We start from the raw sequence: 24,256 nt of genomic DNA on the forward strand, positions 1-24,256 counted from the left end.
CACTACCTCAGCCAATCACCTTTCACCAATCCCCTGAGCAGGCCCACTACCTCAGCCAATCGCCTTTCCCCAATCCCCTGAGCAGGCCCACTACCTCAGCCAATCACCTTTCCCCAATCCCCTGAGCAGGCCCACTACCTCAGCCAATCACCTTTCCCCAACCCCCTGAGCAGGCCCACTACCTCAGCCAATCACCTTTCTCCAATCCCCTGAGCCAATCACCTTTCCCCAATCCCCTGAGCCGGCCCACTACCTCAGCCAATCGCCTTTCCCCAATCCCCTGAGCAGGCCCACTACCTCAGCCAATCGCCTTTCCCCAGTCCACTGACCAAGCCCACTACCAGGTTTTCAATCTGCACAAGCTTCGTTAACTACATTCTGGAAGCTTTAGTGTCCACAGAGCTAACACCTTAGACAGGGCTATGATGATCTACAAAGGGACGCTGAAGGTCTGCAGAGCTAACACCTCAGAAGCTACAACAGAGAACAGGTCACAGGTCCCCTCCCACCAACTTTCCTTTCCTGGAACTCTAAAGTCAGTGCAGACTGGCAGTGCTATCCAGAGCAGACTCTGCGAAGAAGTCTAGAGCAAGAGATGCTAACATCAACACACTCCACAACCGCCTGAGCGAGGCTTGGCATTCAGAGCAAACCAGCCCCAAGAGGGAACTGGCCCTGGTTCTTTAAAGTGGACACCAAGTCAGGAAAGCCACTGTAGCTGAGGCCAGAAATGTGAGGGGAGAAACGCAAGGCCCTCCTCAGTGTTGACACCTGAGTGTCCACAGTGGGAAATCCTATAAAGACCCTGAGCCAAGATCTTAGAAACAGAAGGCCCGGTAGATGGAGGGCCCAGCTGTCTTCAGCTGATTCTCACCTTGACTAGAGCAGACATCTTCATCCAACACGGCCCTCTCTCACACTGAAGCCAAAGAACAAATCCATGAGACCTGAAGCTGGGTAAGTCACCTTTTTCTGCACCCCAGCCAACTCGTAAAGAAAGGACATTGGTCTCTTGATAGAGGTGACAGCAACTCCCCTGGGAATGTGGCTAGCAACTCAGGATAACTTTCCAGAGTGAGTGAGTGGAGTGTTCCAACACTAGTATAACTTCATCAAAGCCGTGAAAGTAAATAAATGACAAGTCATCTCATTACATGTGTATATGTGTGCAGTGCATGTACACACACACGTGGAGACCAGAGAAGGTGACTCCAGGTTCATCATGAATTGTTCTCCACTTTATTTACTAAGGCAGGGTCTTTCAGTAAATCCAAGGTTACCAATTTGATTAGTCTAACTAGGAAACTTGCCCAGAGGTCTCCTGCCTCCATCTCCTTAGTGCTAAGGTTACAGACAGGCCAGGCTGCCACACCACCTGGCCTTGATCTGGGGTATTGGGATCTAAATTCTGATCCTCAGGCTTGCATAAAGTACTTTATCCACCAAGCCATTTTTATGTAAGCTCCACCCCACGAGGTCATTCAGGACCACACTACAGCGATGAGCACAATGGCCACTCCATTTACACCACCCAAACTGACTTCTCCTAGGACCAAGGGTTGGGCAGTGAGGCCTGGACATGGCTTTCCAGATCCACACCACAGACTAGCTTTAGCCCCACAGAAGCGGTCCTCACGAGTACAGCATCTTACGGCTTCACCTCAGCTTGCTCCCTGCACAAGGCAGGCAAGAGGAAATTCATCTTTCCCACATTCCTAGAGTTTCAGGCTAAGTCTTTGGTTTGATCCCAGCAACTCTGGACTTCATAGAGATACTTCCGGAATAACCATACCAACAAATTAGCACCTTTGGGAGATGTTTACTTACAGTCAGGTAAGCAGATCTACCAAGCTGGATCTGATTTCCCAAAGGCCAGCTCCAAAGTGTTGACAGAGGAAATAGGAAGAAAAACAGGTGAACTCACCTGAGCGAGAGCTCTGATTACCTGAGCTGGCACCTCACACCTGACTCGTGTGATTATGTTGTCCACAGTACAGTGGTAATGAAAATTCCTAAGTACTTAGGGAACTAAGCAGCCTCTAGGAAGATTAAAATCTAGACAATTTATAGAGAAATTTCAATATTCTCCTGTGTAATAGAAGAGTATGCCACGGACATGATGATGATGATGATGATGACGACGACGACGACCCCTTGATCAGACCCCACAGATATTACTACCATTTCCACATCACAGACAAAGAAACCACTGTATTTGCTAGAGTCTAAAATAGATCCTAAGAGGCCAGGCCTCCACAAACCACATGACTCCAAGATCAATAAAATTGCTCTAAGGAAGACATGCGGGGGATACTTTGTATTCACTGGAAAAAAAATCCATGGAAGCTCTAATAAACCAAAAAAAAAAAAGGTAAATGACGGTGCAATTTCAATCATTTGATGCTATCTCCAAATGGCAACTCAACCAAAAAAACAAACAAGGAGGGTGGCTGGAGAAATGGGTCGGCGAATAAGAACACTTGCTGCTCCTGCTGAGGGTCTGGGTCTTTAGGCATCAGGAACCATGCATATGGTGTGTGTGTGTGTGTGTGTGTGTGTGTGCGTGTGTGTATACATGCAGGGAAAACACATAAAATAAATCTTTTTTTAAAAAAGCAAAAACAGGAGAGCAAGAGAGCATGGTAGATGGCGCGTGGTGTTGAGAGTTCTCCAGACCCTGACACCCGCCCTTCTGGTGGCCGCTGCTTCCTAAGGACATCCTTAATAACTGTTATAATCAGGGTAGACCAGGAATGAGGCGGCATTCCTCAACACAAAAGCATCTAGCATATCACACCCGGTCTTATCCAAAACACATTTAAAAAAATCACAACAACCAGCAACATGGGAACTGAAGTTTCTCCAAAATCACTTCTTTAAAGTTTAAAATAAATGTGTTATACCAAGACACACAACTATAATGTGCCCTGTGTTTAGTATTGGTCTGACTTCTATTTCCCTTTCCCTTGACAAAACTAGACTGTGATTAAACAGTCTATCACTTCCTTTCTCAGGGACTTTCTCCTAGATTCAATGCTGAAAACCCTGATTCCCTGACAACTCTGATGTCAGTGAAGATGTTAGTGGAAAAAAAAAAGATTTCATAAATATAGCTATGAGATTTAGCTATGAAAACACTGAAAATCAATTCTGCATTTATTTTTTACCTGGAGTCACTATAAATCCAACAGGTTGCCCGGTATTCTAAGTGGCCACCACCTGAGAGCAAGAGGAAACTTCCATGCTCTATTGGCAAAGTTTGTAGAATAAATAATAATAATAATAACAACTTGTATAGCCCAATCCAAACAGCAAGCTTCTCTAGTGCGGCTTAAATCATTTGTTTTTATGACCGGGTTTGGTCAGACAGTGTGAGAGGGCCTTGAACTTGTGACCGTCCCGCTTGGGCTTCCTCGGCACTGAGAGTACAGGCATGTGGCACATCACCAGTTTATTTACAGAATTCTAGTGTGCAGGGAACTTTCCCAAAACGCTTTCTGAGGCTTCAGGCGAAGCCCGTGTTCCTTGCGGTAAGTCAGCGTCACTTACCTTCTGGTAAATCATGTGGCACATGGCCACTCTCAGCCTCATCCCGGCACACTGCACGTGGTAGAAGTACAAGTGATGCAGTATGGCCAGGAAGAGCGTGCACACGGAGAGCACCGCGGCGTAGCCATAAGCTGTGTGCAGAGCCACGGAGTCGTCGGGGTCGTACTTCTCAAAGTACTCAATAATCTTCCCTAAAAATATGGGCTGAACTACTCTGATGCTTTCCTAAAAGAAGAGGAAAAAAAGCATTCATTAGAAGTACAAACCACACCAATTTCTCTCCACACAAGCTTTACTTCTGTATGCCCCTCACCCTGACCTGAGGGAGAGAAAAACGCTTTCACCATTATTACAGCAAATGCGTATGCTAACCTGAACTCAAAATCACAAGCTAAAGACAGTAACACGTTAGTGCACTGTGACGGGTCCAGGTGGATGCTAGAATCAGCTTTAAGAAACATCTGGCAGGCTGCCACATAAATCCTGGCTGAAAATGAATAAGGAAAAGAAAAGAATGGCCAAAGAGGAAAAGAGCTAGTAATTTGCTTAAATACAGACATGCCAGCTCTTGCTCCACCCTGCTTCCCATGACCTCTCAACATCCCACCCAGCCTAACAGGAAGTGAAGGTATGGTCCATTCACAAGAGGCACACTCACGCCACCTCCTCCTCCTCCTCCTCCTCCTCCTCCTCCTCCTCCTCCTCCTCCTCCTCCTCCTCCTCCTCCTCCTCCTCCTCCTCCTCCTGTTCCAGCCTTATCAGCTACGACATTTGTGAAAACACAGGACAAAGGGGAAAAAAAAAAAGAACGCTCCAACCTTCCTCAGCTCAGGCTCTGCATGTCAGTGCATCCCAGACCTCCTGCTGGGCTTATTGAAAAGGTTTAGGGCTTGCAAGGTCCCCAGGGAGACAGGTGTAATCTGTCACTATCCCCTAGACGCTGAGGTGTGCCCAGGGTTCCTGCGACATTCACTGAGGTAGCCTGGAGACAAAAATTAAACAGGACACAAATGGTAGGCTCAAAGCTAACCATGAGTGGTTTTCTCCCACTTACAGCACTCAGCATGGATTATAAACCAAGACTAATAACCATCCATGCTCTAAGACAAAAATCAAAACTCTGTACCAACGAGGTAAGAGGCTCTGGGGAAAGTCATTCTCTGTCCAGCGTGGAAGAACTTGAACCCTCAGTACACAAGGCAGTTTCCTGACTCGTGGGCCACTCACTCCCCTGAGCCCACTTCCTCCCTGCAAATCTTCACAGACCGCTCCCCCGGGAAAGAAAACCAAACACTCACTGCAAATCCAAGTCACCAAAAGTAAACACACAGGCCCATGCCGTTTCCTCCTCCACAAGGACGAAAAGACAGGGTGGAAATCTTACTTTGAACAGCTCTCCTTTCAAACAACAGAGACACACAGCCAGCTGACAGTTTGATGATGACTTTCTACCCACGTGAAGTGAGGACCCTAACCCATACACATGTGGGGGTGGGGGGAAGGAGTGTGATAGAAACAGAAAGCTAAAACATCTCCCCAACCAACAGGAGATGCCTCCGTCCCTCAAATGAGCCATGATACCAAATCTCAGGCTCTGAACACCACACACACACAGACACACACACACACACACACACACACACACACACACACAATCATATTGCCTTCCACAAGGTCACGGACATTCTGTACGTTACACAGAAGGATGAGCTACCCAACCAAAGCATTACAATCCAGGTCATCAGACTCCAGGGACTCCGAGGCTCCCTGTCTCTTCCATCCCCAAACACATCTTTTCAAGAAGCTCCGAGAATTAACTCAAGAGCACCTGACACCATGACCACAACGGCTATGCAGCATTTCCTAAGATGAAACCTAGGGGCTTATCCTGGGAATCGAGGAGGCCATGCTGTCCACATGGGGAACCCAGGCCTAGGATAAGCCAGGGCAGCTGGGTCAACATCAGGAGCCCAGGGGGGAAATTCCACCATCCCTGACGCTCTGAGTGAAGTCACGGAGTTACTGTCGCCTCCTCGCGGTTCTCCTGACAGGCTGTGGCTCACAGAGAGTGAGTGTGACAGAGAAAATAATGGAAGACTTGGCACACACAACAGAAGGGGTATGCAAGGGAAGGCAGGGCTCCACTGCGGAGCGGCTGTGTGCTCCAGCTGGGCCTTACACCCAGCAGTTCCTTTCAGTACGCGGCTCTTAGTGAGTCACACAGTCTGTGGTCAATACTTCCCTCCTCCCATGAACCTGGCCTCCTTAGCCCAACCCTCTCCTAGGAAGAAACAATGGAACGACTACAAAAATACTTACCAAATTTTTAGCTGAACAGAATTAAGCTTTCTGGGAACTGGGGAGGGAAAGGTGAAAAGGTAGCCGGGTGTGTATTGACAACGCACCCATGATCCCAGAATTCGGAGGAAGGAGAAGAGGAGTTCAGAGCTGGCCTGAACTTCACAGAAGATTCTGTCTAAAAAAAAAAAAAGTCCTACCTTCTTCTTCCATCCATCCTGTGCCCTACCAAAGAAGCTCCCTGCCTCTGTTCCTTCCAAAATTCTCAACCCAAATCTCATGGACTATTAGAGTGCAAGACGGCCCCTCAAGGCCCAACACCCCAAGTTCTGCCGGATGGCGTCCAACCTTTTGGCTTGATCCAGACTGTCATTTACAAAGTTCAGTTAGAGTTTCTCAGTCCTCCCACCCCCAGTAAAAAAAAGAAAAAAAAACATACAAAAATCGAATGTTTAAGTAAGTTTACAATCCTGTGTTGGGGCTCAAGTGTGGCTCTGAGGCGCAGTGGTACTAGGCCCAGAGCTGGACACCCCTGTGCCCGAGCTCTGAGCCCGGAGGCAGCTGTTTCTCCCTGGAGATTTGGTACTGGGCCCACAATTCTGGCACTTGGGCACACCACTTTGTTTTGCAGAGTCACTTACTACAGAGCTTGATGGGACTTTGTCCTCACTGGGCCTGGAGCCTCTTTCATGGTCCCTTAGGACCCGAGACACCGCCTGTCGGATTTCACAGTCCCTGATCTGAGTGATGGAGACAAGGCATAGAAAGCTGAGAAAGAAAACCATGCTGGAGTGAAACCCACAAGCCGCCATGGATGAGCTGCGGGGAAACAGCGGGCAATGGACTTGAGAAGGGAGGAACAGGAGGCAAGCGCTGTGTGGAGAGAGACCAAGATGATGTGGAACATGCGGATCTGAGGACTGCATCACTACCCAGATCTCAGAGATGCATGGATTGGGATCTTCCACCCTGACTACACCCTGAGACCACAAGGGAGGTGCAAGCACTTATGGATGTGCATAATCCACTGATGCCCAGACCCAGACTGCACGGACCAAGTGTGTGGGGCCTGAGCTCCCCTAGCAAAGAGACTCCTGAAGGCAGAAACCAGGCCCACGTGAACATCACTATTGTTTGCCCTGCCCCATCCCTGTGTCTGAGTCGTAGGGCATGTTGGAGATGCTGTGTGGAAATTGCCAGCCCTTACTTAGTTGGTTTCGATCCGGAATGCTTCCATACATCGTGCATCAGAACAAGAGAACACAAGAACCCAGAACCTAGACGTTTCAAGACCACAAAACAAAAGCACTCCAGCTCAACACAGCAGGGAAAGTCAGTGTGTTCACCAAAGGAAAAGATGATTCATAACTGACTTTTAAAGTGACCTCCAGCCATGGAGACGGCTCACTGGGTAACAGTGCTGGCCACGCAAGCATGCTGACCTGAGTTTGATCCTGGAACCCACGGTGAAAGGAGAGAACTGACTCCCCAGAATTGTCCTTTGACCTACACCTACACACACACGCGCACACACACACTCATGCACGCATGCGCACACACACACTGATAAATACTTAAAAGGACTTAACTAAAATACAATCACCTCTTAAAGGAGAGTGGGAAAACAGTGGAGAGGACAAGAGCAGCAGCCTTCTTTAAAGATGATCTCTTTTCCGAGCCAACGAAAAGCTCATCAGCCCCAGTGGGGAATGTTAAAGGAGCACTCACAGCTTAAAAACTAATTTTTGAAGAAAAGAAGTACGAAATTGTCCTGGTTTCTCCATGCATACTACCCCAGAGCAGACGAAGCCACTGTGGAACAAGATCACAGCTAGCAAACTGAAGCGGGCAAGTAACCGCCACATCACCATGTGGCAGACACCCCCTTAGCCACGAGCATCTCCTCACATGTGGCGGACACCTCCTTAGCCACGAGCATCTCCTAACATGTGGCAGACACCCCCTTAGCCACGAGCATCTCCTCACATGTGGCAGACACCCCCTTAGCCACGAGCATCTCCTAACATGTGGCGGACACCCCCTTAGCCACGAGCATCTCCTCACATGTGGCAGACACCCCCTTAGCCACGAGCATCTCCTCACATGTGGCAGACACCCCCTTAGCCACGAGCATCTCCTCACATGTGGCGGACACCCCCTTAGCCACGAGCATCTCCTCACATGTGGCAGACACCTCCTTAGCCACGAGCATCTCCTAACATGTGGCGGACACCCCCTTAGCCACGAGCATCTCCTCACATGTGGCAGACACCCCCTTAGCCACGAGCATCTCCTACCATCACACCCGGGAAACAGCAAGCCCAGGTCTCTGGCAGTGACGGCACAGCAACGTGGATGGAGTCGAGTCGCAACGCAGAGTGGGGAGGACTCGGGCTCACTTCCACCTCTACCGCCTGGTGCTGGAGACATGTTCAGTGGCTCAGGCAGGGAATGCCATCGGGCCAACCCAGACTGGGACCCTCTGGGACAAGCAGCTCGGTGTTTTCAACGACAAAGTGACGGACAGACAGACAGACAAAATCCAAAGCCACCGACATCAACGAGACGCACCTCAGTGGACAACCAAGAAAAACAGTGCTGCAGAAGCAGGCTGCCCGTGAAGAGCATAGACGGCCTTTGCAGAAGGCCTGAGTTCAAGCTCCGGCACCCAAGCTGGAAGACTCACAGCCACCTCTAACTCCTATGCCCTCTCCTGATGTCTGTTGGCACTGTACTTGTGTGTACACACTCACACTCACACATACACATTGCACATAATTACCAGAAATGATCTGTTGAATGAATGAGTGAATGCATGCATGCACGCATGCCAGGTACACTGGTACCTGTACTGAAAATCCCAACTACCTAAGACGCTGAGGCTGGGAGAACACTTGAGCCCAAAAGACCTAATGGGCAATACAGTACTCAAATCAACCCATAAAATGTAGGTCAAAAAAACAGAGGGAAACGAGATGCAGTGATAAGATTAAAGCTTTATTAACGTGTCCTCGGAACAACCGTACTACAACTCTACAGAGGAAACCCAACTCCCAAAGGTACCAATCGAGGCATTCTCAGATTAATGATGTGATACGTGGGAACAGCTTCAAAATGGAGTGAGCAGGGCAGGGTTACGGATGACCCAAGTGTCGCCGTGAGTTGATAAATCACTGAAGTATGGCTTAGAGGCCAACAGGGGCTTCTGATTCTGGCCTATTTTTGTGTTTCTAGAATGTTCTTAAAACTCCATGAAAGAAAATGTCCCCCCCCCAAACTTGGCCCTGGTGGCAAACAGCTGAGCAAGAAGTACCACAGAGCGGGGACATACAAACTTTCTTCCTCCTCTTGTCCCTCCAAGGAGTCTGCACAGGGGAATGTGGGGGGGCAACACCTGAAAACCACACATTTTGCTTTAAAAGCCAGGTCTGCCACTTACAAGTCCCCTGTGTGTCGTGATTACGACCTCTTCTGAGCCCCCGTCTGCAGCTGAGGTAGCCTGCCCTATCCACCTCAGAGTGTCCTGGAGATGACCACCCACAGTAGGTGTCAGTTGTGATCGCTTTCCTCAGCTCTCAGGGCTGAGTGCTAGAGGAAGAGCCAGGCACGCTCAAAGCTCTGAGGTTCCATCCTCGGCACAAAACGTTAAAAATTCAAGTTAAATTAAAAGGCATGAGCAAACACGATGATCAGTGGCTAAGACATCAGCTTTCACAAACGGCCTTCGAAACCCCACGGCTTCCAGACGACCACTGGGGAGTAAGAGTCTTGACCAGAGTTCTTTAGGAAAGCCGAGCTTCCCTGGAAGTTGCGTGAAGAACCCCATTTGAGGACAGTGTTTTAGTTGCTGATCTTTGTTTCCTACTGTTACGAATACAATCCTTTTCCAGAGAAGCAACTGATCCTCTGACTTTTTAAAGAAAATATTTAAAAGCATTTTCCCTTGTCTCTCACTGAGGGTCATCACTGTCAACACAGATAAGCTAATGCAGACTGCCCAGGAACCCACAGGACACACACAGCCGACCACACCTGCTTTATTCAAGGCTTGCTCTTCCTGTCCCTGCCTGGGTCATCTTCCCCATCTGCTCCTCGGCCTCCCAGGATGAGCTGAAGCTGAGGAGCACTTAGGAGAGAGCTGGGAAATGCAAAGGGCCAGGGCACCTCCCAGGGATCAGCCCTGAGTAAAGGCACAGAAGGTGTCACCATGGAACTGACTGCTGACCTCTGTCTGGCCTTGGGTTACCTCAGACGGCAGCCTCCACCTGTACCACAGACAATCAAGCAAAAGCCTTGACCACATTCACAACAGTCCTCATCACCATCTCCAGAGGACCCAATGCCCTCTTCTGGCCTCTGTGGGCACTACATGCATGTGGTGCACATAAATGGGTATGTACACACACACACACACACACACACACACACACACACACACCAAATACTCACACAAAAAGTAAAAGTAAACCTTAGAAAAAAAACGTCTTGGCCACAGGCCAAGTCAGCAGGTGAGGCCAGCATGCCATAGTGGCCCTTCCTCCCCAAGGTCAAGAGAACAAGACTTCGCCGACCCCGCCAGGCCTTGCCCATGGCAGGCAGCACACTAGGAGAGAACACTGGGGATCCCTTGATGTTCCCAGCTTCAGTCTCCCACAGACAAGAAAGAAACCTCATACCTCAAAACCCAGGCTTGGAACGGTACAAGGGGGGGGCCTGTGCAGACCCCCCCACAATGTTCTTCACTGTGAAGGCTCCGGATGGGTGGAAACGCCTTTCTATCCCCATGGCATTTCCCTAGGGGTGCACACGGGGGGCAGACATGCTGGGAACCCATTGTCTGCTTTGAGCTGGCTTTCACTGGTCTGCAGGAGTGTGTTTTCACAGTCGCTGTCATACTTGTTTCTCCAGACCTTACAATCAGTCCTCAGTCCTCACAAGACAAGGTGGGGCACTACTTAGAAATCATAACACGAGGCTCTTCCTGCAACCAGCATCAGTGCTGCCTCTCCCCTGCTGGCGCCCCCATTAACAGTGAGGGGAGGCCCTGCTGGTGTGGGTGGGTCGCACAGGTTAGGGGTCGACCCAGGTGTTGTGTTCCTAGAGGAGTTCCACGTGCTTCTGAGTCACCAAAGAAATACATCTGTTTTGTACAAAATGCCACACCGAGTTCATCCTTCTACTGTATGAAACTCAGAGACCAATGACCAACACAGAGCAGACATCACAAAGTGAGAAATCCATTCGTAAAATCAACTATTAAATGAACATTCACCCCATCTGGCTCGGGAGCTAGCCGCAAGGGTGGAAACCCGCGATGGTTAACAGTAACTGTCAGCCCTACAGGACACAGAATTACCCAGGACATGAACTTCTCGGCATGCTTGTGAGGGATTCCTAGCCTTGGTCAACTGCGGTGGGAAGACCCGCCCCGAACGTGGGTGACAACAATCCATGGACTAGGGTCCATGGGCTGAGTAAGGAGAAGGGCGGAACACTGGCACACATCACTCTGCTTCCTGAGTGGATGCAGTGTGGCCAACCGCCCCGTTCCAGCCCACACACTCTCCCACCGTGATGGGCTGCGTGCTCCCTCAAACTGCAAGCCGCAGCAAGCACTACCTCTTGTCAGGTACTGGATCGCGGCCATGAGTAAAGGAGCGCAAATAAAATCATAAACATCATTTGAAGGCTCTTTCTTCTTGGTTTTTGAGACCGGGTTTCACTAGTCCAGGCTGACCTCAACTCTCTCTCATTGCTCAAGCTCCCACCTATTAGAGTCACAGGCATGTGCACCACACCCACCGGGACAGGAATTTTGAAGCGTAGCGGGATCCTTACTCGCTTCCCCATAAGAAATTATTTCTGACTTTTTCATCAGCATCAATGAGCCAATCTGTGGAACAAAAGTATTTGTATTGGAATGCATGCTTCTTTTGGCTGACCGGGGGTGGGGGGTGGTGGGTGGGGGGTGGGGGGTAATGAATCCCCAAAGTTTTCATAACCGAACACAAATGACGCATAGCTCCCCAGATTTCATAGCAGAGATACAAAATCAATGTGAGCCTTCAACACTGGTCACTGTGTCCATCAAGGGAATTAAGCAGTCACATCCAGTATTAGACCATAAACCAAAGCAGTGACCTAAACACAGTGCAGTGTAAGAGTTCTAACAGGGAAAGCGGTGCCCTAACAGAGGATCCAGAGCGTGGGTGTGCGAGGCAGCCCAACCTCAGACACACGACTGCAGGTACATCTGGACACACTGGGACACGCCGACCAGCCAGTGACAGCCACTTTCTAGTACTGCATGTGACTTTCTGGCCCCAGGAGATCCTATAACTTGGACCGCATCCTAACTGACGCACTCATGTGCCACCCCTGCTCCAAGGCCGTCTTGGCACCATCATGCCCTGGCTGAGGTCAACCAACAGACACATGGGATGCTAAGGACAAAGTTCATGACCTTTGACCAGCCCCAGCCTAGGGGTCTGGGCTCATCTCAGAGCACCTGAAACAGAAACTCAGCTCTGCCATTTATGTTTTGGGGTGTCCCTGGGCACACATACTGACAACTCAGAACTTGGGGGGCTTGCTGATAATAAGAATACCTCCCCCTTCAACAAAGTCCTAAAAGGAATAAAATTAACATCATGTCTAAAGGACTCATACATGGTTCCCGGTAGGCAGCATTGTTCAAGAACTTTCTTTTATTACTGAACTGCCAGGATCCAGGTCAGGAGGCTCATAAGGGCCTTGTAACTCCAGCTCTAAGGGATCAGACCTCTTCTCCTGGCCTCGTCCGACATCCCAACACTTGTGGCATAAACACACATATACATAAATAAAAATACAAATAATGCTTTTCTCTTAAACACACCACCAAAGGGACGAGCCACACTGTCAAATTTCCAGGATCCCCTGCAGCAAGCCACTGGCAAGCATAGGCATTGTCCCCAGGAGAAGACGATCTACTGGACAACCCTGAAGGGTCTCACGGCTTTCCATCTTTGGTCAGTCAGTGAACACCACTTGTATGCACTCTGCAATCCCAGGCTACCAGAACTCAACTGTAGACCAGCAACCTATTCCACAGCAAGAAGAGAAGCCCAGGGTGAGCGGCACAGGAGGTCACCAGAGTTCAAGCTGGACCACAGCCCAGAGCGGGTATAGCTCTCAGTGTCCAGCCACTGGGAACAGGGTGAGTAACTCCTGGGCTCCAGTGAGTCCTGGCCTCTGGGGCACCACAGCTAGCCCAGGCACATGGCACCAGGTCTTATTTACCTGGGAGGGGAAAGTTGACAATACCTTCCCAGGAAAGCATTTATCGGATTTGGCACGGTGAAGTTAACAATTACTCGTTAGGCACTGGTTATTCTGGGCTCTGATCCAAATGCACTTCCTCCAAACCACAGGACATGTCTCCTCAGGAGTGATCAAAGATCACTGTGCATTTACCACATTGACTAAGTACCAGCATTCACAGTGTGCTATAGGAGAACATTGCCAGCTTCCTATGACACTGGATTTTAGACATTTTTAAAAATGTATTTATTTTGTATGTATGTGTGTGTACCTAAGTATAATGTATGTGCACTGTAGATATGCTGGAGCCCATGGAAGTGAGAAGACGGCGTAGATCCCTTTGAACTGGACTTAGAAATGGTTGTGAGCTACCATGTGAGTGCTGGGAACTGAATCCCAGATCTCTGCAAGAACAGTAAGTGCTCTTCACTGCTGAGTCGCAGCACTGGATTTTAATTACTTAGAAGAAACAGCAATGTCCATCGGCTTCCAGCACTTAAGCATCACCCACTGCAAAGACACATGGCTAATGAACTTGGCCATGCTTCTTCCCTGAGCTCAACACACTTTCAAAGCTCATCTGGCCTCTTCTCCCTGCTGGTTCCCACTCATCTCAACAATGATCAACAGTCAGCATGTCTCCTCCTCATACACCCACCCACTCAAACAGTTGCCGGGATAGAACAAACATTTACCTCAATTAACGTAAAAATCCCCAAAAGCAGGTAAGATTTCCAGTAACACTTTATGATCGCCTTGGTTAAGGAAGGCTTCCGTGCATCCTTCTTGGCTCTCAAAACTTCTTTATCCCAATACCTACAAGGAGACAAGAGCTGAGTCAAAACAGCATGCAGGGCCGTTACATGAGGCAGGGTGGGGGCAGGGCAGATGCATGTTTACGACAGGGTTATTCGGAGGACTCTGCACACAAACACTGGCTAACTGTCCCGAGGGACCCAGGAAGACGCGTGAGGCAGACTTTGCTGCACCAGAAAAAAATGGGCCTCGTGGGGGAGCATCTCAGGCTCTGCCGCGCTTTGCTGGATTAGGGCAACCTTGGCAGCCAGAGAAGGCAGGCACCGTGCTGGGGAAACCTCCCCCAGGGGCAGATCTCAGGCATGGAGGGCCTGTGGAGCAGGCTTCTTTCCCCAGATAACTAAGTCAGGCCAGGCCAGGACAACCTGAGGGCAAGTGTGCAATGTGGGGAGAACGGCACCCCAGCAAGGCCTGCTGGGACCCAGGGAGGCCAAGCCCTCTCCGCACCTTCTCTCACTGCTTCCGCTTACCCTTGCAGCTCCTCTCCAAGGTGCTTTGAGCGATCTTCGGGAAGCACTGAGAACATGTCATCTTCCTCCAGTCTCCGCTTGTGACCAGTTTTAAACAAGGGGTTGAGCCAACTGTTGAAGATTGAAAGAGAGGACACACTCAGAACTGCACGATTGTGTTTAAGTCGATTCCCACCTCTGTGCATTTTGTCAACCTCCAGATTTTAAATAGACAAAGGCAGAGAAAAGTTAAATCTGTACTTATTTGCAACACACACACACACACACACACACACACACACACACACAGACATGCACACACATGCACACGCACACACACAAAGCACACACATGCACACACATGCACACACACATGCACACACATGCACATGCCCACACACAAAGCACACACATGCACACACATGCACACACACATGCACACACATGCACATGCCCACACACAAAGCACAGACATGCACACACACACACACACACACACACACACATGCTTGCACCTCTGCTCCTACACACTGGGAGGCCCTGAAGGCAGTGACACCCCAGTCAAGGAGAGCATTCAGACATCCAGACAGAGATCTTTATTTCTTAGTAGCATTCTCCCTTAGAAAGAACAATAGCTCCTTAAAAAAAAAACAGCTGATTACAAGGGACAGAAAAGGTAATAGACGACTGTGAGCATCTTCTTGTACTGCAAAATAAGGAGACGCTCAAGGAATCATGAAGATAAGTCAAAGGACAGAAAAGCTAGACAGAGGAGCCCCACTGGACAAATCTGGGAGGGCTTGGGAATCCAAATCCGTAAGACTGGTAGTGAATTATAACCACCGAGCAATGGAAGAATCCAGGGTCCTTGCTCAGATGTAAGAGGGAAGCTCTTGCACAGACAATACAATACAGTGGAAAATCACCAGTGGTGGGGGCGTAGTTCAGTAGTAGAACGCTTGCCTAGCATGCACTGGGCCCGAAATCCTCAGAACACCCTGGTCCCCACAAAAGGAGAAGAAAATTACCAGGAGGCGCTAAGAACTAATGCATGAAAACACAACGGGAAATGGGGCATCCTAGTTAGCTTGAACTGCCAGCTTGTCACGCTGTAGGGACGTTGAGAAGGGAGCCTCAGATGAAGGATGGCCCAAAGCAGACTGGACCGTGAGCGCGTCTGTGAGCAGAGCGGACTATCCTGACTGATGATTCATGTAGGGGGGTCCAGCCCACCGTGGGAAGTGCCGTCCTTGAATGGGTGGTCAGGGCTGTATAAGAAGCTGGCTAAACGCGAGCCTGTGAGCAAGCTGCATTCCTCCACGGTTTCACCTGCACACTCCTCCTGAGTCCTGCCCTGACTCCCCTCAGCGAGGCGCCATGGTGACCTGCAAGTGTAAGACAAATAACCCTTTCCTCCTCTAAGTTGTCTTTCCTTTTTTTCCCCAGAGCATTTTATCACAGCCACAGAAAGAAAACTAGAACACGGGGTATTAATATAACTTCTAATTATCTTTCTACAAAGTAACTTTTTTTAAGGAGAAGTAACTAAGCAGGACTCCCCGCCTCCAACAAAAACTCATTTAAATATTTTTATTCTTTTTACTAATAAAATCAAAGTAGTATCCACCCAGTAAGAATCATTTAAATAATAACATGCAGAGATAACTCAAGGGTGCACATGATTCTTTTGATGGTGCAGGATAAAGACATTTCCAAGGCCAGACAACAACCTCCTGACGGAGAGAGCATGCTCCTCTTATTGATTGATTGATCACTCTAGAATAGTTTAGGCAAAAAAGTTGGGGGGTAGGCGACGCTCCAAGAATATTTTTGACTCTACAGGTCTGCAGGCATGCAATCATAGAGACTGAGCACTAAGCTTTGCCAACTGGGGTCGCTTGGTTCCTCCAAGGAATCTCACTCTAGAAGCTAGGAGATAAGAGTCTTGTCCAGCGCCAGTACTGGGGACTCAGGCCCCTCCCCTGGCCTCTGTCAGGCCCCTCCCCTGGCCTCTGTCAGGCCCCTCCCCTGGCCTCTGTCAGGCCCCTCCCCTGGCCTCTGTCAGGCCCCTCCCCTGGCCTCTGTCAGGCCCCTCCCCTGGCCTCTGTCAGGCCCCTCCCCTGGCCTCTGTCAGCCCCTCCCCTGGCCTCTGTCAGGCCCCTCCCCTGGCCTCTGTCAGGCCCCTCCCCTGGCCTCTGTCAGGCCCCTCCCCTGGCCTCTGTCAGGCCCCTCTACTTCTAGGAGCTCAGTTCCTCCATGACCTATCATTATTATACCTCTAGGTCTCAATCATCTTCCCTAACATATATACCAATCAGTGAGATTCACCACTCACAGATATGGAAACCTGCTTGGCCCTTTATTCTATAGCTGTAAAACTTCTATAGTTTATATTCTAAACTCAATTCCTGGCACTAGAGCTGGCTGGCGGCAGCGCCCTGGGAAGCACTCTCTAGTGAGAAGCCTGAATGTGCTTCAGCTGAAAACCCTCCAGCCTTAGCGTCTCGACATGGCTGTTCCTGGCTGTATGACTGCTAACCAGCCTGTGCTCTCGGGTTCTCCCCTGTCTGTCTCTCCTCTCTCTTCTCCCCTTCCCCCTCAGTCTTGGACAAAAGAAAGGACCCCTGGAGATGCTGAGCGGATCCACTGGGGTGTGGGGTGGCTATGAACAATACAAAGTTCCAAAAGACAAGTGTCTGCCACTATTGTGATCTACCCATGCATCTGGGGGAGCTAGGCACAGTAGCTTCCACATCACGACTGTTTCAGTCCTCCACGGCCCCCCACCCACAGGAACAATCTGCCAGCTTTGTGGGAAAGCATTAGGAGGCGGAGGATATATGTACCTGTCCCTCTTGGGCAATTAAATGTGGGTCCTTCTAGAAAGCTTTGATAAATGGAATTATTGAATCAGGAAAACATCTTTCATCTTGGCTCTCTGGCCACATGGCCTCTTGAGTGGGCCTGTTTTGGAGGGGACTGTGTACTCTGGGAAGCCCTCCCCTTGAGAAGCCGCTGCTCAGGGTTTCTGCAGTAATGAGTAAGTCCTCAGCAGCTCCGGGGAGCAAGGTGTGAAGTCAACTTCCACACAACTGGCTCAGGACACTCCAAAGGCACAGACCTTTGACTGGGAGCTCCCCAAGACTGTGGCATACACTCCAAGGGCTCCCAGAGATAAACCTGGGGTTCTAGAAAGCTCCAATGCCCTGCCTTGTCCACCCCAGCGATCCTGAATGACACACTGAGAAGGAGAACCAATCAGCTCACCTCTTTCTCACACCCTCCCCAGTTAGTTTTCAGAACACTTGTCAGCTTGCCTGCCCTGGCTCGATGTAGGTGGGCTTCCTAGACATGTCTGAAATGCCGCCCACACGCCTGACCCCTTCCTTCCAGGAGAACATCCGGTATTTTCCTGTTATTACTTCTAAGTGGAATTCATTAGCATTTTTTTTTCAGGCTTAAAAAGACTCGTCACGGTTTGTGGTGGGTTTTGTTTTATTTTGTTTCGAATCAGCAGGTAAAAGAAGACTGGAGAAGAAACGGAATAGTTAAGGAAGGGTGGAGGGGTATAGAGAAGTGGTCAAATAACTGCTCAGCATGTACAGGCCCCGAGTTCAAACCCAGAACCAGCCCCTCGGAGAACAAGGACGGAAGCAGGAAAGCAGCATTGACAACAGTGTTTGATGACCCGGGCAGTGGTGGCACACGCCTTTAGTCCCAGCACTCGGGAGGCAGAGCCAGGCGGATCTCTGTGAGTTCGAGGCCAGCCTGGACTACAGAGTGAGCTCCAGGACAGGCACCAAAGCTACACAGAGAAACCCTGTCTCGAAAAACCAAAACAACTAGACAAACAAAAAAGTGTTTGATGAGACCGAGCAGTGAACTGCACTTGTATCATAAGTAGGAACATTATAAAGAGGGATGTCGATGTGGGGTGTCCTTCTGTACACTGCGAATACATGTTGCTTTTATTGGTTGATGAATAAAGCTGCTTTGGCCTATGGCAGGGCAGAATACAGCTAGGTGGGAAAGCCAAACTGAATACAGGGAGAAAGAAGGGTGGAGTCAAGAAGACGGGAGCCAGCTGCCCAAGGAGCAAGATGCCAGCAGATTGGTAATGCTAGGGCCATGTGGCAATACACAGATTAACAGAAATGGGTTAAGTTATAAGAGCTAGTTAGTAATAAGCCTGAGCTATCAGCCAAACGTTTATAATTAATATAAGCCTCTGAGTGATTATTTGGAAACAGGTGCAGGATGGGAAGGGACAGAGAAAAGCCTCTATTTGCAGGATGTACTGTTAAATTAAGAAACGTGAACTCAAAAGACTCAAAGTTTCGTTTAGAAGATGCCACAAATTGTTTCTCCCAGGATCTCGAACTACCCAAATCTCAAAAACCCAGGCTGAGACACATGGTTAAATTTGCTGTCGGGCAAGCACACTGTGATATGAAACTATCTTGGGTCATCTGTGTAATAAATTATATATGGTCACATGTCACACAATGACATTCTGATAAACGATAACCGATTCTACTATGGTAATCCCCAAGACACTATTAGGCCAAGTGACATCGCTAGCCATCTTAACTTGCGTAGGCACACACAAGGTTAGCCAAGTGACAAAACCGCTTGGTGACAACTTCTCAGAACACGTCTCTGTGGTTAAGCAATGGACGATTAGACATGGAGATCCAGGTCAACTGGTGCCTTCTCCCTAATTTATCCCTGCGGGAATCTAGTCAGCAATCCCGGGCCACTGTCAAATGAGCCATTCCTGACTTCTGTGCTCCCAAGGGTCCCTCCCTCCTGTGCCCACAGCTGTTAGCACAGCCTCCCTTCATCCTTGTCTGACTCGGACTATAACTCCTCAGTGCTCACAACCCCTGCTGATAACACACTGCCGGTGGAGGGGCGGGGGGCACACAATCAACAGCTACTGAACAGGATGAAACCTTGTAGGAGACAGATGGTCAGATCATCTCACGCAATGGCCCAAAGTGTGACTCACGGGAAAGTCAATCTAACACAGCATGCTGAAGTCCAAACACAGGAAGCCATTAGCTCCGAGATAGATAGGAGCCGTCTGGGTGAGTCTCCCCTCCATCCCCACAGCCCTCAGCATCGCTTCCAGAGGGCAGGAGGGTCTCTGCAATAAAGGTGTTTACCGAAGGGTGTGGACGCTTTATTTAGTGTTGTTTGGCCTTCTGTATCTCCTCACCTGGACTCAAGCACTCAGTGTCCACGAACGTCACATTTACCGTTCATACAGGCGGAAGAAACAAACGCGGACCTCCGAGAGCTGGTAAATAATTCTCTCTTTTCCACTCTCTTTTTCCTCCTTCATGCCCCGAGGGCCGTCTCCATTTCTTTCCTTCCCCTTCCTGTCCTGCATCTAACTGTGATGGAACTAAAACATTATTTCATTACCGGACAGCGACTGATGCGTGGACCGCTGCTTTAGGATTGGACGGCTATAGACACTTGATAGCTGTTGAATCAATACTGTTCTCTCTCTGGTGAATCAGCTGGATACTTCTTACTTCCTTCAGAAGCTAAGCCTAGTAAACCCAACAGTTACAATCTACTAAAAAGAAAGGTTCTCCTCCCTGGAAATAAACATTTGAAAAAGCAGATCTGGTAGCGGAGATGGACTATGTTACTGAACCTGGCGATGCGGCATCCGTGTTCACACCTGTAAAGGTGAGGAGTGATCGGAGCCACAAGCTAGGTAAGAATTTGCACAGGAAAGAGGGATGAAGACACCTAGGACACCACACTTGCACTGCAGCGCACTTAAAGGCACATGTCTGAGTCTCCTAAAATTAGTTTCATAGATTAGAGGGGCGAAGGGTGATGGTGAGGGCACATGCCTCTAATCCCAGCACTTGGGAGGGAGAGGCAAGAGGTATGGAATTCAATAAATATGAGGCTAAATTTGGGCTACAGGGAAGCATGCTCAAAAATAAAAATGAAAAGATATTTCTGGGCCAAAGAGATGGCTCAGAGGATAAAGCACTTGAAGTCTAACAACTACATTTCATCCCCAGAACCCACAAAAGGTGGGAAGAACTGATGTCACAAAGCTGTCCTCGACACACACGCTGTGACACATGTGTGTGCGCGTGTGCATACACACACTCTCTCACACACACTGACACTCTCTCTCTCACACACACACACATTCTCACACACACACTCTCACACACACACTGACACACTCTCTCACACACACACAGACACATTCACACACACTGACACACACACTCTCACACACACTGACACACACACATACCCTATGATGGGCGGAGAGACAGCTGACACACTGAACAATGGACGACAGAGACCTCATACCCCCAGCCCAAACCTTATCCACCTGGAAACAACGAAGCAGAAAGGAAGCGAGGTTCAGAATAACCATGCATCACATCTCTGAAAACTATCTGCAGCTATCATTTGGATCTAAATACCTTAAGAACCCAGTCCCCAGGTGTAGCACCCGGGTGGGGGGAGGAGCCAGGGGGAGGAGCAGAAACTGTGAGGGGAGGAAGTTGGATCACTGGTAGTGTGCTCTTGTAGGGGTCATCAGAAGTCTAACCCCTTGGTCTCCATCTCCCACTCCAGCCGTGAATCAATGGGTCTCCTCTCTCTTCTCTGCTAACAGCATGGACTGAGCCATCACAGACCCAGAGCATGGGCACCAATCAGCCGCCGAATGAAACCTCCAAACTGTGATCTGAATTAAGCCCCTTCTCTTTGCACGCCGGTTACCTCCAGTCATTTGTTCCAGTAACAGAAACTTACACAGCCCCAAACCCTAACTCCCGACCTTGGCTCCCTTAAATCCTAACGCAACCCTGAAGCCTTTTGCTCCTCATTGGATTCCTTGGCTCCTGTGTTTCTGGGGAAATGTCTGAGGAGGCCTCCATTGCTCTCCACACCCCACGAGTGGGATTAGTATGTGCCTGCCATTCCCTTTGAGCTCTTCTCCAAAATGGCTCCAGTGAAGAAAAGGTGCCATTTGAGGTTCGGGTTCCAGTCTCACAAAAGCATAACCAAGGAACAGCTAAGGTCCTTCCAGTGTGGGCAACACACTCATGTCACTGGGGAGGAACGAGGTTTTGTTAACAGAACTCAATCATGTTTTACCTCTCATGCACTGAAAACAGAACTTCTCAGCATACCACCTCTTCCTCTAAACTACTGAGGAAAACACAGTATGCTGAGAAGTTATTTTAAGTTCAGCTTAAAAACGTTCAACACGTTTACATGTAATTTCCTGTAATGGACATAATTTATTTTTTTAAAAAAAGACACCTGACTCACACAACCGACTGCTTATTCCACATTCCTACTCCTGTGCATTTGACAAGGAGCTCGAATTTTAAAATGCCCCACACAGTCGCTTTCTCTCCTTTGAAACCCTGCCCTTCACATGGCCTCTTCTCCGCTCCTCCCTCTTGGTAAACAGATGTCACGTGTTTCCAGTTGCCCAGGTTTTGGAAACCCCTCAGAGTCATCCCAGCTGTCTCTAAAATCCCATGTCCACGTCATCTGCAAACCTGTCACTTTGACCCACAAAACAGCCACGCCGACCCCCTGGGAGGCACATCCTTCCCGTAACCCACACTTAAGCTTCTTACTCCGGGAAAACACTGGAGAGGCCACCATAGTTCACCACTTTAAACAGCGGTTTTCTCCAATACGGGTAAGTGCCAGAAGGTCAGACCTTGCATTTAGTCCCGTCCTACACGCAGCGCACTCCGGGCACACAGAAGACACAGATTTGCCAACACGTGAATGAACTCTCCGCAAGTCCTTAGTTTTTATTGATTTCAACGTCAAACCCCCTTATCCGTCTGTGGTATGGAGTAGAACAATCGTGTCGGAGGCTGAACAGTAGTTTTCCCCGCAAGGTGGTTCCCAGCCTGGAACGTGCAGGAGGTACATTCGGGAAGAGGTGTGAAATGAGGAACTCACATGCAGATGTTTGTTTTCTAGCTGGTCAGTGACCAGATGCTGTCAGGGAAGAGCTGAGGCAGACCACTAACACCGGCTTCTCCTCTGGCACGCCGGTTAGTTGGCTCTGACCTCATCTGCCCACCAGTAAGCAACACACTAACCAAACAAAATCCCCCAAGTTAGCCAGGGCCTCCCTCATCACCAAGTTCCAGGTGGCCTGACCAGGAGAGCCCAGCACCCCTGATGCCTTCTGGCTCTCCTCACTCTTCAGGCACCCACTGTAGCGTGGCCCTCCCTCACTCAGCACAGACATCAGTGGAATCTTCCAGTGTGTGGAGGGGACAGTGGGTGTGGCTGTGCTATCTCAGAGTGGGTCACCGCTCAGCCTCCGTGGACTGTGTCCATGCCCAAACCACATTAAACACACACATGAGATGTCTACCAAGCTGACATCTTCCCAAACCCTTCTCAAAACTCAGCTGTTGAGGGTTGTGGGAGAGCATGCCGATAGTCCCAGCATGCGGGAGACGGTGGCAGAAGGATCTGAAATTCAAGGTCATCTTGGACGTAGCTAGTTCAAGTCCAGCCTGAGCTACCCTGTCTCAAAGCAAACAAATAAAACAAATCCCAATATTCTCCCGTTTCTAGGAGGCTTCCTCCTGGTGTGTGTTGAAATAAATGAGCTCCATTTCCCTCCCACCTGATGTCCCCAGCCCTGTACCCCTCTACACCCCCACTCCCAGGATCCTCACATGCTCTCCAGAGGTTTTAGTACACGGTTGGTTGTCTCGGTTGATTTTGGCCTGTGATGGGGCAGTACATCACAGCAGGAGCATGTGGTACCCAAAGATGCTCGCTTCAAGGTGGCCAGGAAAGGAGTGAAAACATGTGTCCTACCCAGGGGCTTCAGGGCCTTCCTGGTTCATCTGAGTCTCCTAGCTTCTGCTTCCTCCCAAGAATGATTCCGCGCTGCTCAGGGCTTCACAGCCGCCCCCCCATCTTATCATCACCAAAAATAACCAACTCCAAGAACCTGCACCGTGAAGGGACAAACAGACAAATGTCCCCATCTTCTTCAAAAAAGCACTTCACAAAGTAAAATGAAGAATCACGTGACCCCAGTCTGGCTGTGTGAGTCACATGACTGGGACTGGACAAGAGAGCAAGGTACCTTCAAACTACCAGACAGGACCTTGGGAGAAGCGGGGGACGCTCTACTCTCATTAGCGCACCTGAGGCCAACCGATGCGGCAGTGTAGGGCTGAACTGTCGCGAGATCCCACCCCCCGAGGCACTGGCTAGCACTGCCTGCTAACAGTTTCTTCCAAATGTTCAAACCTGATCCCCCTAAGGTGTGCCATGGGTCCTGCTCCCAAGCTCAAAGAGCTGAGAGGGATAGAGAGGGAGGGGAGGGGAGGGGGAGGGGGGAGGGAAGGAGAGGGAGGGGGAGGGAGGGGGAGGGGAGGGAGGGAGGAGGGAGGGAGGGAGGGGGAGGGAGGGAGGGAGGAATCTGCTCAACAACATGAGCATCTGATGCCATTCATTGGGATTTGTGCACCAAGAAGCCCAGAGAGGAACGTGCCTTATTATGGGGGTCGATCACAAGCATGCAAACATGTACCGCACATCTGTCTAATTAAAAAGATCCCTACTACAGCTGTGCTCAACATCACCCCAAGTATACCACTCCGTGGGAAATAAACATCTTTACATTCAGGTTAACTGAGGCAACGTGTATTTGCAGTATTCCCAACCGGCTTTTCTAGTCACAGCAAGATCCCGGCCTCACAGCCAATCTGGGTGCCAACCTGTGCCAATAACAAGCCTTGATACGCCTGCCTCTTGATATCCCCACCCACCACGCTTCCACCCTTTCTTTG

General features: G+C 49.6%; 1 protein-coding gene across 1 annotated transcript in view; it reads right to left on the bottom strand.

Annotated features, from left to right (window-relative positions):
• Abcc4 (ATP binding cassette subfamily C member 4 (PEL blood group)) overlaps positions 1-24,256 on the bottom strand; it is a 230,615-nt gene that overhangs the window by 176,782 nt on the left and 29,577 nt on the right. The window contains exons 2-4 of the mRNA XM_006978748.4: positions 14,436-14,546; positions 13,845-13,965; positions 3,550-3,774 (exon numbers count right to left, since the gene is read on the bottom strand). Coding sequence (XP_006978810.1) covers positions 3,550-3,774; positions 13,845-13,965; positions 14,436-14,546 — 457 coding nt within the window. The remainder of the gene's footprint in view (positions 1-3,549; positions 3,775-13,844; positions 13,966-14,435; positions 14,547-24,256) is intronic.

This window comes from Peromyscus maniculatus, chromosome 9 (genome assembly GCF_049852395.1).
Source record: "Peromyscus maniculatus bairdii isolate BWxNUB_F1_BW_parent chromosome 9, HU_Pman_BW_mat_3.1, whole genome shotgun sequence".
Lineage (NCBI taxonomy): Eukaryota > Metazoa > Chordata > Mammalia > Rodentia > Cricetidae > Peromyscus > Peromyscus maniculatus.